At 36.8% G+C, this 13,857-nt stretch overlaps 1 protein-coding gene across 1 annotated transcript in view; it reads right to left on the bottom strand.

Moving 5' to 3' along the window:
- dok6 (docking protein 6) overlaps positions 1 to 13,857 on the bottom strand; it is a 90,475-nt gene that overhangs the window by 30,867 nt on the left and 45,751 nt on the right. Inside the window, exon 3 of the mRNA XM_065294986.1 lies at positions 3,165 to 3,279. Coding sequence (XP_065151058.1) covers positions 3,165 to 3,279 — 115 coding nt within the window. The remainder of the gene's footprint in view (positions 1 to 3,164; positions 3,280 to 13,857) is intronic.

Raw genomic sequence — 13,857 nt, 5'->3', positions numbered from 1 at the left:
GTTAAAACTTATACCCTTTCCTGCAGTGGTTGGGTGATTGTAAGGATAATTGTTGGTACAAAACTGTCCTACACCTATGTCCTTTCTGTGAATTTTTGCACTTTGAAGCCAAAACCAAAAAGTTATATTTACAGCTGCAATCCATAACGTTTCCCTTTCTCTATCCATCTCTGTTTGAAACAAAAATGGCAAATATTAAAAAGTTACTTGTAAATATTTTTTATGTATATTGAACTCAAACTCACAATTAAAATCGCAAAACCATTCTTGCTCAATAACTGATTTTTGTTGATTTTTATTCTTACATGGCTCGTTGGAATGCTTGATTTCGATTGACCAGTTACGCCATTTGCAGATTTCTTATTCCCAGATAACAACCGCTTAAACTATTAAACCACGGTAACCCGAATGCCGCAAAACATGTTGACAGGTACAGTTTAATGTTATACAAAAACTAAATATGAAGAGTTTGGTTCCAAAACGCAATAAATCCATTTTTGACTAATTTCGGTAAAAACATGTTTTCTATACCAAGAAAGTGACAAGATGAAAATCACTATTTTCTGTTACAAACTTTCACGTAGCATCTTTACGTTATAAAAATATTAAAAATTAAATTCCATAATTTGATTTTCATAGATTTATTATAAAAACTGATTATTTTTCCACAAAATGCAATAAATGATATATTTTATATAAATACATGTATAAATGTGCATTCATCTTTGCCATGTAATATTCTTTTAGTTAACTAGTGGTATACACTGATTAAAAAAATAAACATTGACGTCACTGAACTTTTTTTACACCGATCAGCTGTAAATTGTTTAGGTCATGCTCGATTATATATAATATACAACTTAAAATAATGGAAAGTTTTTCATAAGATCCCGTGGGGCCAGTGTGTTAGCAGGATAGAAGCTTGATTCTGTCGGGAGAACATGCAACAGCCGACATTTTTCCGTCTCCCGAGTGCCTCTCGCATAAATTATTAGATGTTGAAGGCTTACGTTCAGAGCCGATCCTGTCCTTCTGGGGGCCCTAAGCAACTTTGTGAGGGGCCTGTTATCGCGTTCATAAAAAAACTTCACTTTCTCTGCTTAAATGTAGCTATAAACAAAATGTTAACTGAAACACATATTATCTTATAGCTGTACATTTTTGCCACATGTACATTACATTACTGATGACACTCATCAGAATACTTTATTTAATTTATTTAATTATAACATTGACACATGTTTTCTGAAAAGCCCTTAATCTGTTACATTACTTACTGTAGAAAACAAGGTCTACTGCTAAATATATAATTGAATGTAATTATCAGGGACATTTAAAATTATGAATAAAATAAAACCAAAATAGCTGTCGGATAAACTATAACAAATAACTCAAGAGATTTTCCAATTTGTTTAAAAACTAAGGCATGATCAGATTCCACAAAAAACACACCAAAATACAACAATAATTATCTAAATATGTAAACATTAGACCTAATGTGCATTGTTTTAAAATGCTAACAGGAGTCACACAACATCTTGCATGAATAAATGTGTGTTTTTAAACACGTATGAAATATTTTGATTATTAATATGTACAAGCATTTCTAACAAAACACACTGGACAAAAACTGAATCTAGGGATTTGGACTACAGTGTTTGTTATAAATCCATTGCATGGTTTTTCAAGACTAAATAGGAATTTTGTGTTTTTAATTTTTTTCTTTCCTGCTCCGGTGGATAGCTTTAATATGAAGACGCATGTTGAAAGGCGCGTCAACCACATGCGGACTGACAACTGTATTAAAGTATTGTGAGATCAGACTGCTTGTTATAATTTCGAATGGCTCCCGCGGCACAATGATGTCACTCACCAGCTGATCTGTGCAGCGCTGCATGAAGTTAAAAACAAGGGGGCCCCCTAGTGGTGTGGGGCCCTATGCAGCTCGTGTAGCCTGCTTATAGGGCGGATCGGCTCTGCTTACATTTCTTTCCCATCACAGAAAACCACCACAGGTTTATCAATGCCAACAAAGTATTATTTTGTTTTTGTTTGTTTGTTGATCACAAAGTAGAAAGTAGATGAGGAAAACTAGAATTACGTGTATTCAAAGCATCGCCTTTGTTGTTTACAATGCGTGGAATGGTGCGCTGTGATTTGTTGAGCGGATTTATTGCATTCTGCAGAAAAGGAGGACTGGCCTTTATCACGTTTTGGGAAAAAGGGAGAAAAGATGAAAGAATAACACGGCAGATATTGGATTTTGTGTAAAATAAAAAATTCACTTTTTAATACTGCCCAGATACAATACTGATTTTGGCGGTAACTATTTTTTCGTCGTTTATCGCGTTTTGGTACCAAACTCTTCATATAAATGTCTTTTAATTACATATTTTAATGACATTTGAATGTCTTATCTTAAAACCGAAAGTAAAGAGGTTTTCCTCGCAGGTCTGCATTCATTAAAAATGAGCTAATAAAATATTTTATAAAAATCATTCATCTTACTTACCTTACTTATGAGGTAAATAGCCATGTAATAAGCGGGATAATGTACACGGGCATATTTCTGCGATAGCAACGATGGATTATCCCTCACATAAATAAGTTAGGGATTGCAGCACAGGTAACATTTAAATAGTATTAATTTTGTTAAAATAATTTTTTTATATTAATACACTACAAGGTTAGTGCAACTGTCTGAGAGAAAACTTTGATCTGATTTTGACACTGCCATCATTCTCAGTGTGAAAGGAGAGAAAACACATGGGAAAATGTTTCTATTGCAAAGCATCTCATTCATATTTCAAACGTGTGTGCGTGTGTGAAGTATATTTCTTGTTTTTTTTTTTTTTACTTCTTCTCTGCCTGTTGCTTTTGGCTGCATGCTATTTTTTCCTTTTGACATATGACGCAAAAGAAATCTACTCTGTGTATCTCACTTGACTCATCGAACACTACATACAGTAGCTTGAATGTTTGGCAGCACATTATTTTAGTTTCAAGGTAAAAATAAGTAGATTAGCATCCAAGTACCTGGTATGTGAAAATCAATACTAAAGCATATTGAAGTCTAGAATTAATGAAGCCTTTTTGGATACAGTATGATCCAGCCTGTGGTGGAGCTACAACAAACTTTTTCCAGATTTGAAGCCAGTGCTTACCTGACTCACAGGCAAATGTCTTTGACGTCTCATCGCAGAAAATAATTGCCACTGCGTGTTTTTTTGTCTCGCGGGGCATTCGCGTAATGTTCTTGATGTTGTGGAGTTCAGTTATCTGCGGAAGTAAAAGGCAAAACTCATTACCAAAATTAACGAACTCAAGAGAAGCAGGAAACAACACAAGAAGAATGACACTGAGGTAATGTAGTTACTGTTATCTAAAAACAAAACAGTCTGAAATTACTGCTGCGCTCGGCTTTAGGGAGAAGGCTGGACATCTCTCTTAGCTTTTGCTGTTTCATACTAATGACAAACCCTGAATACGTGTGGGATTTATTAGCATGGATCATAAAAAACTTCAAAGTGAATTAAAGTATTCACTGTATTAACAGATGAAACATGACAGAGATCTTTTGCATGTTTATTTTCTGCCATGGTTTAGAATAGTGGCTTTTAACTGGTTTAGCGTCAATGCACATTTATTCTGGATTTTATGTTAACCAACTTAGTGCCAAAATTTTTTAGTAAATATACACGTAATATTAGGGGTGTCATGATTCTCCAAATCCTCGATTCGATTACATTTTCGATTCTAAGGTCACGATTCGATTCAATTCTCGATTTTTACTCTATTTTAATTTACAATTAAAATGTCATTAATATTTATTATTATTATTATTATTATAGTTACATATTAGCATACACATTGCGTGCTTTTCCTCCCATGTGGGTTTGTGGGCTTTACTTTACCCGAGAGAACTTGTAGAAAGGATTCCTTCTTGCACGCACATGGACTTAATGCGCACGTCTTGGACTGGCATCTGACATAAAACCAGCGGGTCATGCAGCTGCGCTTCTCTCTGTCTCACGTGGACGCGCTCTCGCATCCTTCCGAAGTCTAAACATAAACTAGTAATCTTTACGTATTTGTTCAGTTTTATGCGTTTCATGGGAGCTGAGGCAAACTATCCCTTTTGTTTAAAATATAATCCGCTGCATCTTGGCGCCTCATTCTCACGCACGTGCAGAGAGCTGCGCTCTGTCTAAAGGCAGATCAGTAGGTAGTAATCCTGTTTATGATATGCATTTCAAGGATTTGTAGCAATACATCCCTCGTGTTTAAAATATAAATATCTGAGAGGTTTTCCCCGCTTGGCAAGCCGACCAGACGTGACATGGGGGCGTGGCAGATCGACGATCCCATTTTTTTATTCGAAGTTCGAGGCTGTGACTTAATTTCGATCGATTTCGATTTAAAATCGAAATGTGACACCCTTACTTAACTCTTTCCCCGCCATTGACGAGATATCTCGTCATTTAAGAGAAAACGCTTCCCCGCCAATGACGAGATTTTCCGTCTTTCCGCAATACCGCTATTATCCGCAACTTTTTAAACCCGAAAGTATTGCCCTATGGCAAGCACCTGCATGTCCGTGTGTGTTTTAAAGATCGCTTTGAATGGGATCTCTATGAAAAGTCCGTCACAAAAATGGAATTATCTCTGCTTTTTGCTCAAAATGTGGTATTTTGCAGAAACCTATACCCATATTAAAAAGCTGATTGCAAAAGAACCACTAAAGGTAGGATGAAATGTTTTTTTTGTTTGAAAGCAGAGGGTCTGTTCTTTCATTTGGTATATTGTATGTTTATATATTTAAAGAAGAACATTTTCTGGAAGGCATTAAACTTTGCTGAAAATCATGAAAAACGCTGGCGCTGGCTGGCAACTTTTTTAAAAAACGCTGGCAGTGAAAGAGTTAATATACACTTTATTAAATTGTAAAACATTTCTTGTTTCACTTAAATTTTAAACAAAAAATTGTCTAGTAAGGAGTTGCTATAAATTATAAAAAATAAAGTTGAATTTTAGTTTTTTGACTGTGGCATAGATTCAACTAGCCTGACTACATCAGACTTTGTACTTCTGCTAAATTTCATTACGCTTCTGAGATACCTCCCATTCTAACCATTTTCCTCCGGTCTCAAAACGGCCATCCAATCAACGAACAGAGGGCGGGCTGAGAGCCGTGACATAGACGCTAAGCGGCGAATGTATGGTTGTAGTTTGTAGTGGACATGGAGGCACAGAAAGCTATTTGCTCTGTTGTGGAGAACCGGCACTTGCCAACTTAAACCCGAACAAGAAGAGTGTTTGTTAAACATTTTGAATGGAGATTATGTTGTTGCCCTACTCCCGACAGGTTTTGGGAAAAGTTTAATTTATCAACTATTACCGATTGTCAGCGAGAAACTGTGTGCAGCTTGACGTGTACAACGATCGAAAAATCATGGAGGGGAATTTCATTGTTCACAGTTAATGGTGGAGGACGCGTGGTTAAACATTCTTTGGTGACGTTCCTGATTAAACAGAAAATAAGGTAGGAAGATTTAATTTACAAATGGTTATGGCTGTCTGGTGGAAGAGTTTGAGAGGAGAGAGGGGCGTTCCTCCACTTAGACGTGAGTTGAAAGACACCGTAAGGATAGTGTTCAACTAGCTCTGGCCCGATTTACTTTACATACTCTGCAAAAGTCGTTCACAGCCATGTTAACTCCGGTTTTTCTCTCGATGGGTTTGTTTTCACATCATACATGTGTTTTACAGCAGAAATTGGATGCGGCTGAGCCGCCGCATAACGCACATCATATCCAAACGTTATGTGATTGGCTTACGTTTAGACCAATGATTTTAAACTTCAGGCAAGCCCCTCCCACGAGAAAGGATAACAATTGTCAATTTTGCCCAGCCAGACTCTGTCTATGAAGCGAAGCAAAATAGCAGAGGATGGTATTACCAGACTAAGATTCAATAAGATGTCCTCACAGATTTTGGTATATATTGACATGAGTGCATCAAAAACCGATCGGCACAGGTAGTTTTTTGCTCATTACGCCGATTTCGCGTGGCATGTAAACACCTTAACCCGCTTTCTCACGGTTTTGTCCGTGTGCGCATGTCTCCGCGTATGAAAGATAAAAGTCACACGCGGAAGTAAGCGCGAGGTAAAGTCTCCGCTCAACTATAGCAGTTGGCAGTGAAACTGTGAAAATAAAAGCTCATGTTACATTTACAGGTTCTGCAGACACGAGGAGAGATACAACAGTACAGCTTAAGACAGATATTGTTATGTCTTCATGTAAGAAAGCAAGCACAGAAGTATATTCCTCATAGAAACTTTAATATAACTAATAACTGTAAGGAACAAGTAGCATCACATGTGTACACAAGCACAACATTCTCTCTTCTTCTTCTTCACTCTTTTCTCTCATGTAAATCTCTATCAAAAAGCTTGAGTGCCATCTAGTGGTGCATTAAAGTAAGGACATCACAGATATGTCGTTGGCTTTTTGATCGACTATTATGTACTATAGGCGGTGACGTCACTGCCTGCGAGAAAACTGATAATTCTCCAAGTCCCATGTAAACGCAGTTGTCTGCATAGCCGGCTTATTGATTTGCATGTAAACGCATGAAAACAGTTTTCTGTAATAAGCAGATTTTTGATAGTTATCCGCTTATTCTGTGCATGTAAACGCACTCAGTGTCATGTTCAAGAAACCAGTCTGAGATTATTCCAGCTTTGTTTTATCTTACTGGAAGTATCCATCAGAAGATAGGCCATTAAGGGATAGACAAAGTCAGCAACAATACTCAGGTAGGCTGTGGCGTTTAAACTGTGCTCAGTTGGGTACAAGGTGTGCCAAGAAACTCTCATTACCACATCATTAAACCACCACCACAGGCCTGAACCATAGACAGGATGGATCCATGCTTTCATGTTGTTTATATCAAATTCTGACCCTGCCATCTGAATGTTGCAGGTAAAATTGAGACTCATCAGACCAGGCAATATTTTATTTTATATTCTTTCTGGTTCTCGAATCTGTTTGGCTAAGAGCTACGCAATATTGTACTGATAACGGCACAGTAACCGCTTCACCTTTCGTATCATTCCGCCACCTAGTGAATGGAGGTCCTAAACAGGCTCATCTCTGAATGGAAAAACACAGACGCGCTGTTTCTAAACACTCTCCGTGTGTCTCATTAGTTCACTAGCTCGTAAATCAGTCGGTGAATCCCAATCGGAAGTTATTATTCTGTCAAAGATCAGCGCTCTTGGATGTTGCGTTAAACATAATGGGAGTAATGTCTTGTCACATCATGTGGACACTTGGAAAGAGGAATGTAAAGACTCATTTTTTTCTGGAGCTATATCTCTTATCAGAACGCGAAAAACTGTGGAACTGCAGGTAAGCACCGCAGCTTTTAAATGTGGACATTGATCATTTATTTAATCGTGACGTGACTATTAAAACATGTTATGAGAATATCGCCACTGGTATATTTATAAGCAGCATGCAAAAACATCTCTCTGACACTTATAAAAAACAGTTATATATAGTACTGACAAGAACAAAGTTTAATAATAATCGACTGCTCGTATCGCGTTAAGAGTAAATGGGAAACCAATAGTAACATTATATAAATAACAACACAAAAGACACTAAATATGAAAAAGAAAACAAGTAATAGTTTTATCATGACACCAAATACTGCTGATTTGATCTCATTTTGACCATCAAACACAGACAAGGCGAATATCAGATCCAGGGAATCCCTGTCAGTGATGTAGCCCAGAGAGGGCGGTGGTCAGCGGGGCGAGTGAACACTGACGTCCGCTCATGCTTTGGTTCTCATACGTACCGAATCTCACTAAGCAAACGTTCAAACAGGCGCTATCTTTACTAATCGACTGTAGATTTAAATATAATAAATATATATTCTCGACTGAACCAATCTTAAAACTACACTTTGTGACCAAGAAACGTTAATATAAAGAAACGCCTATCCGTCCATTGAGTTATTATGAGATTCAAAGCAGCCGAAAGTGTTACCTGTCATTCTAGCCGCCCTCAAATCCGTGGCGGAATAAGTAGTTCTCAAACAAAGAGGCTTTTAAAATAACTCCGTTGTTGTTTTCTAGTTTTCGTTTTTCAAACGTGTGCCGTCGAACTGTTGTATAAAAGCAATATCGCTCTCGGAGTCGTGTGATATAGCTCTATATCATCACGGCTGTGATTGCCTCCGGCACTCGTGCCTCTGGCCTAATCACAGCCGTGATGATATAGAGCTATATCACACTCCTACTCGAGCGATATTGCTTAAGTATAATATTAGTGAGCCTGTGCGAACGGTAGCCTCATTTGTTTCCTGTTCTTAGCTGACAGGAGTGGCACCCGGTGTGGTCTTCTGCTGCTGTAGCCGATCTGCTTTAAGGTTCAATGTGTTGTGCATTCGGAGATGCTATTTTGCATTGCTTGGTTGTCACAAGTGGTTTTTAAGTTAAAATTGCCTTTCCATCATCTCGAAACAGTCTACCCATCTCCTCTGGCATCAACAAGGCATTTTCGACCACAAAACTGCCACTCGCTGTAAATTTTCTCATTTTCGGACCATTCTCTGTAAACCCTAGAAATGGTTGTGCATGAAAATCCCAGTAGATCAGCATGCTTTAAAATACTGCACCAACAACGTGCCATGTTCAAAGTCACTTAAAACGTATTTGAACATCAGCAAGTTGTCTTCACCATGTCTAGATGCCTTATTAGGTTGGTGCATCTGATTAGGTGATTAGCAATTTGTGCTAACAAGCAATTGAACAGGTGTATCTAATAAACTGGCCGGTGAGTGTACAGTAAATGTTCTTTAAAACAACCAATTTATAAACATACTTTAACCTTGCCAGTGTTCCTACTGTATAGTTTAATTGCTATAACATTGGGTTAGAAGCAAGATTATTGGTTTGATTCCCAGAGAACACACCTATTTATACAAGTCTATACCTTAAAAGTATGTTACATTGTATAAAAGTGTAACATTTTATTGATATAGGGCAGTTTCCTGGATAGGGCTTATGGACAGGACAGTGAGCAAGTGTCCTCTTTTTAAAGTTTCTGCTAATATGACAGTTAACAGCAAAAGAGTGCTCACTCTTCAATATTTGATTGACAGGACAGCTGCCTCAATGGTTGCCTAGCAATATAAAAAAAACGCAGCACACTGCTCTTTTCTGAAGTCAATTAAATAATGGTAGTGCGGTACGCCTCGTGTTTTTAACCATTAAAAAGCATTCTTACTCAGTCTGTTTGTATCAGCCTAATGAGATGAGACGAGACCCATTTTTAGCACTATAACCATCAGAAGAAGTCCACTATTGTAAAATAATGGGGCAGTTTCCTGGACAGGGCTTATTCTAGTTCCAGACTCAAATGCATGTTTGAGCTACCTTAATTGAAAAAAATCTTGCACTGACAAATCTTAACATATATTATATCAGTGCCATTGTTTAGTCTTAAGATGCACACCAATATTGTTGTAAGTTTTGTTTGTAAAAACTACTTAAATATCTTAAAATAACCAAAGCCTAGTCCTGGATAAATCTAAACCCTGTCCATGAAACCGCCCCTATATGAACAAAAGTCGGCATTAAAAGTTGCAACTGTCTTTATTTCCCTATCCTGATGTTTATCTAAGTAGGGATGCATATCAATTAATCGCAAATAATCTATAGCAGAATAAAAGTTTTTGTTTACTTCATCTATGTGTGTGTGAACTGTGTATAATACCTTTGTATAGATAAATGCACATACATGCATGTATATATTTAAGAAATGTTTACATTTGTATATTTATGTATCATATCATACTGTATTATATATAAATTCTTAATATATAAATATATATTTTTCTTAAAATTATACCTGCATGTGTGCATATTTATAAATATAATTATTATACACAGTTCACACATATATGATGTAAACAAAAACTTTTATTCTGCTATAGATTAATCACGATTAATCGTTATGCATCCCTAAAATGTCTAATGTAAGATGGGACTTGATTTTGTCCTTTGGGAACTGACTGGATCTCTGGAAGTTGAGTGTTTGTAATACAGCATAGCGAACAATACACAGGGATGATCAACTGCAGCAAGTCCCCAAAAACCCAGTTTTTCTTTAAAGAATATGAATAAAAATAATAATAATAATGAAGTAAACATATAAATAAATTATATATAAAAAACACTACAATATTCCATAAAAAATATGAATTGTTATTTCTGATTTCATGTTGACTTCTGTCGACTTTATAGAGAGATTTTAAGACACAACTTAATTTTGGTCATTTCAACAATCTCATAAACAAAACAATTATGACAAAATATGTTTTCCTTAGAAATCAGTTTTATGCAGCAGCCCAAGCTAAAATACCAAACATAATAAGATAATTAGGGATATGAGTAAGCTGTCACCATTCAAAAACAGCATACAATTACAATGAATGAATGCTTAAATTGTTTGGCAATGACTGCTGTTTATTTGTGGAGTAATCATCTGGGTTTTATTATTACACAACAGTAGCTGGGAAAGAATTCAAATATCAAGACACTGTCATGCATTACACAATCAATGTATACATTTTATCAGTATGTGTGTTGCCCGCGGTACGAACCAATAACCTTGTGCAAAGCTAACAGAATGCTCTGCTCACTAAGCTACATGAACTTTGATACGCAATGTTAAAAAGCAACCTAATCGTTAATAGTAAGAAATAATTAGCTGTATTTGATAGCAGATATTTGCAGTCTAGACGACATCCAGACACTATAGCTCACCTTTCAGTTTAGCCAGAGGCAATTCTTGGGTTTATAGCTTTATGTTTTGCCTGTGGCAACAGGGAGAAGTGTTTGCATTTGTATGTGTTTATTTGTCTGTATATGGTGTTGTGTGTGGGTTCAGGGATTATGAATCTGAGGAAAGGTTTGCACAAGGCTTTGCAAGAACATCTACAGCTCAGGTGCATCACAGTGAACGGATGATTCATCACTGACTGTGTTAAAGCATCCTCCATAAACAATCCTGATATCGACAATGTGCAGACTTTTAATAATGATTTAAGAAAGAATATACTGTAGCGTATTTACCATACCACAATGGCATTTTAAAGACCTGAATGGTTACATAAGGTGAACACCAAGCATGGTTATGTAGGGGTGCGCGGGGCAAAAACTAAGGCGGGGTTAGTTGTAACATGGACTGTTTACATTGTTGCACAATGTTGAGCGTTTTATTTTTCCGGTATTTTTTTCATGCTGCCAAAAGACGATCTCCCGCAAATTATTGGAAATGTATAATGTTTTTCCAGAGAGTTATTGATGAACGAGTGTTTGTGTGGCATGTAACATTTTTCATCATGTGTTTTTTTTTGGTTTCTAAGTTGGGTGTGTAAGATACCAAACCAATGCTATGTCATATTAATCAGTGTCTTGTTGACTAAAACATAGCATCGTTTTGAAATATGTCTGCAGCTCTTAGCAACTTTTTTGGTGGGCTTGAAAATATTTTGACCCAGCGGGGTTAATTGTAACGCTGTGTTACAACTAACCCCTCAGCACTTATGATATAAAAAACGGTAACGTTAGCGTAATTCTTGCCGTTGTTTTAATAGGCTACACATGAATGATTGCTGGCTGGCAACAAAATAAATGTGCCTGTCTTATCAAAAATCGTGTGTCAAATTTATTTTTGTTCATATCTTTATTATATTATAATATTGATTGAATAAGGTCACGTCAAAGATCGAAATCAAAATGAAATGAATGGCTAAAGTCAGACTTTGATGCTCATTATCTCAGAATTTGATTTTGAAACTGTAGTATGGTTATTACAGACTGGGTCACATATAAAAAAAGTTTTGTTATAATTGTTCTGCTTTTCCTCACATATTTAGACATTTGTATCCATTTATAATTGAACTATTGTTAGAAAAGGGCTGGATGAATGAATACAGTGTGGATAACTGTCTATATTAAGCAGATATATAAACAATATCCACTTCAAGTATACAGACAAAATAGTATTGAAATATTTGCCTGCAAACTTAATTTTTAGCAAGTGTTACAACTAACACCCTGCCTGTTACAATTAACCCCACCTATGGGGTAAGTTGTAACGTTTGCACTTCTGTCACGTTTGGTGTAATTGTCCAAGAATGGTAAGTACTAGAAACAAACTTCAAATGTTCATTTGTAGCAGAGATGTGTGTGTTGCTTGTGTAAAAATATAATTAATCAAACTCAAATATTTCTGTAATGATTGAGCCAAAACCAAAAAGTGTTAGGTTGTGCCCCACTCTCCCCTACTGTATAGATCAGATGTTTATAAACATTTATACATTTGCTTTAAATATAAATATGACAAAAGTATGAAGCATAAGACCTTGCTTTGATCTAGTCAAATATATACATGTTCTTCATGAACATCAAAAATCCTGTTTCAGGGTCTTCTTTTCAAATACTGATAAGCCAGATGTTGCTTTGTACCACATTCACTCATCTCTCTCTCTCTCTCTCTCTCTCTCTCTCTCTCTCTCTCTCTCTCTCTCTCTCTCTCTCTCATGTCTAATGAGTAAGCTTATTAGAAGGCTTGTTAGAGCCGATAAAGACACGTTCACACAATGCAGCAACATCAAACCATCGTGTCGTGGCCCTAATCTCCAGCCGCATCTGCGCTCATTATTCAAGAATGTTCTGCACGTTGCCAGCGTAAGATCATCAGCCATCGAACTGATGATGAGCCATAATTGAAATTTTTTCAAAGGGCTTAAGGACAGGAAATGGATGTAATTCCTAGAATTATTCACCTTAAAAGAGGGTCTGAATGCTGGGAAGCGCAATCGGAAAAAAGCCTCCTCAAAACTACATATTTTAGGAGGACAGATAATTATTGTATCTCATTTGCAAAATTAAAAAAGCAAAGAGATTTTTGCAATCAGGAGTATATATTTTATAATGATTTTAAACTTCTATTAGTCTGAAAAGCGTGCTGCTCTTACAGTACTTTAGTAAGGGACATAAAAAGCTATGCATGACTTATTTGACTTCCATAACATGAGAAACTTTTTCAGAGTTACTCTTTTATTACAACACCTGTCTGTAATTTTCAAGTGATCCTGAAGACCTTCATTAGCTTGTTTAAGTGTGTTTGATTATGGTTGGACATTGGCCCGCCAGGACCGCAGTTAAATAGCCCTGTGGTAAAATTATTTAAATTTCCAATCATCTCCACATTCTGCACCCCGATCAAATCAAATTTTTTATCACAATGACATTCAAAGTTAATGGAACGGTGCCAAAGTCTGTGCCGATGAAGGTCTGCTCGGACCAACACTCCAGAGAGAGCACATCACATTATCATCTGCCATCGCATCTGTCACAACACGAATACGCAGGCACGCGCTCGCGCTTACACCTTCAACCTGATCTACTGTCAGCTCCAAAAGTACCACACGGTGATCGCTGCAGAATGCTTATGACCCCCGCTAACTAAATAATTAGACTCTGTGTTTCTTTCACGCCATGAACCATTGAGGCTGATTCTCCTCTGTCGGAGAAGTTTCTCAAGAGGGGTGCTGGTCAAATAATTTGTGCATGTGATGAAAAGTGTTATCTTCCACCCTGGAATGTACCAAAGGTGCATGTTAAACAGAAGGGATGCAAAGGCATCCTTAACTAATTAATTCAGCAAACTGTAAACATTATTAAGTTATTAATCCAGAAGAGCAAGGTGTTGGTTATCGTTACATGCATGCTTGAGCAGTGTCGGGGTTCACGCATTACAAGTAACGTGC

This window comes from Paramisgurnus dabryanus, chromosome 22 (assembly GCF_030506205.2).
Source record: "Paramisgurnus dabryanus chromosome 22, PD_genome_1.1, whole genome shotgun sequence".
Lineage (NCBI taxonomy): Eukaryota > Metazoa > Chordata > Actinopteri > Cypriniformes > Cobitidae > Paramisgurnus > Paramisgurnus dabryanus.
The sequence above is the reverse complement of the archived record's forward strand: the minus strand, read 5'-3'. Positions and strand labels throughout refer to the sequence as shown.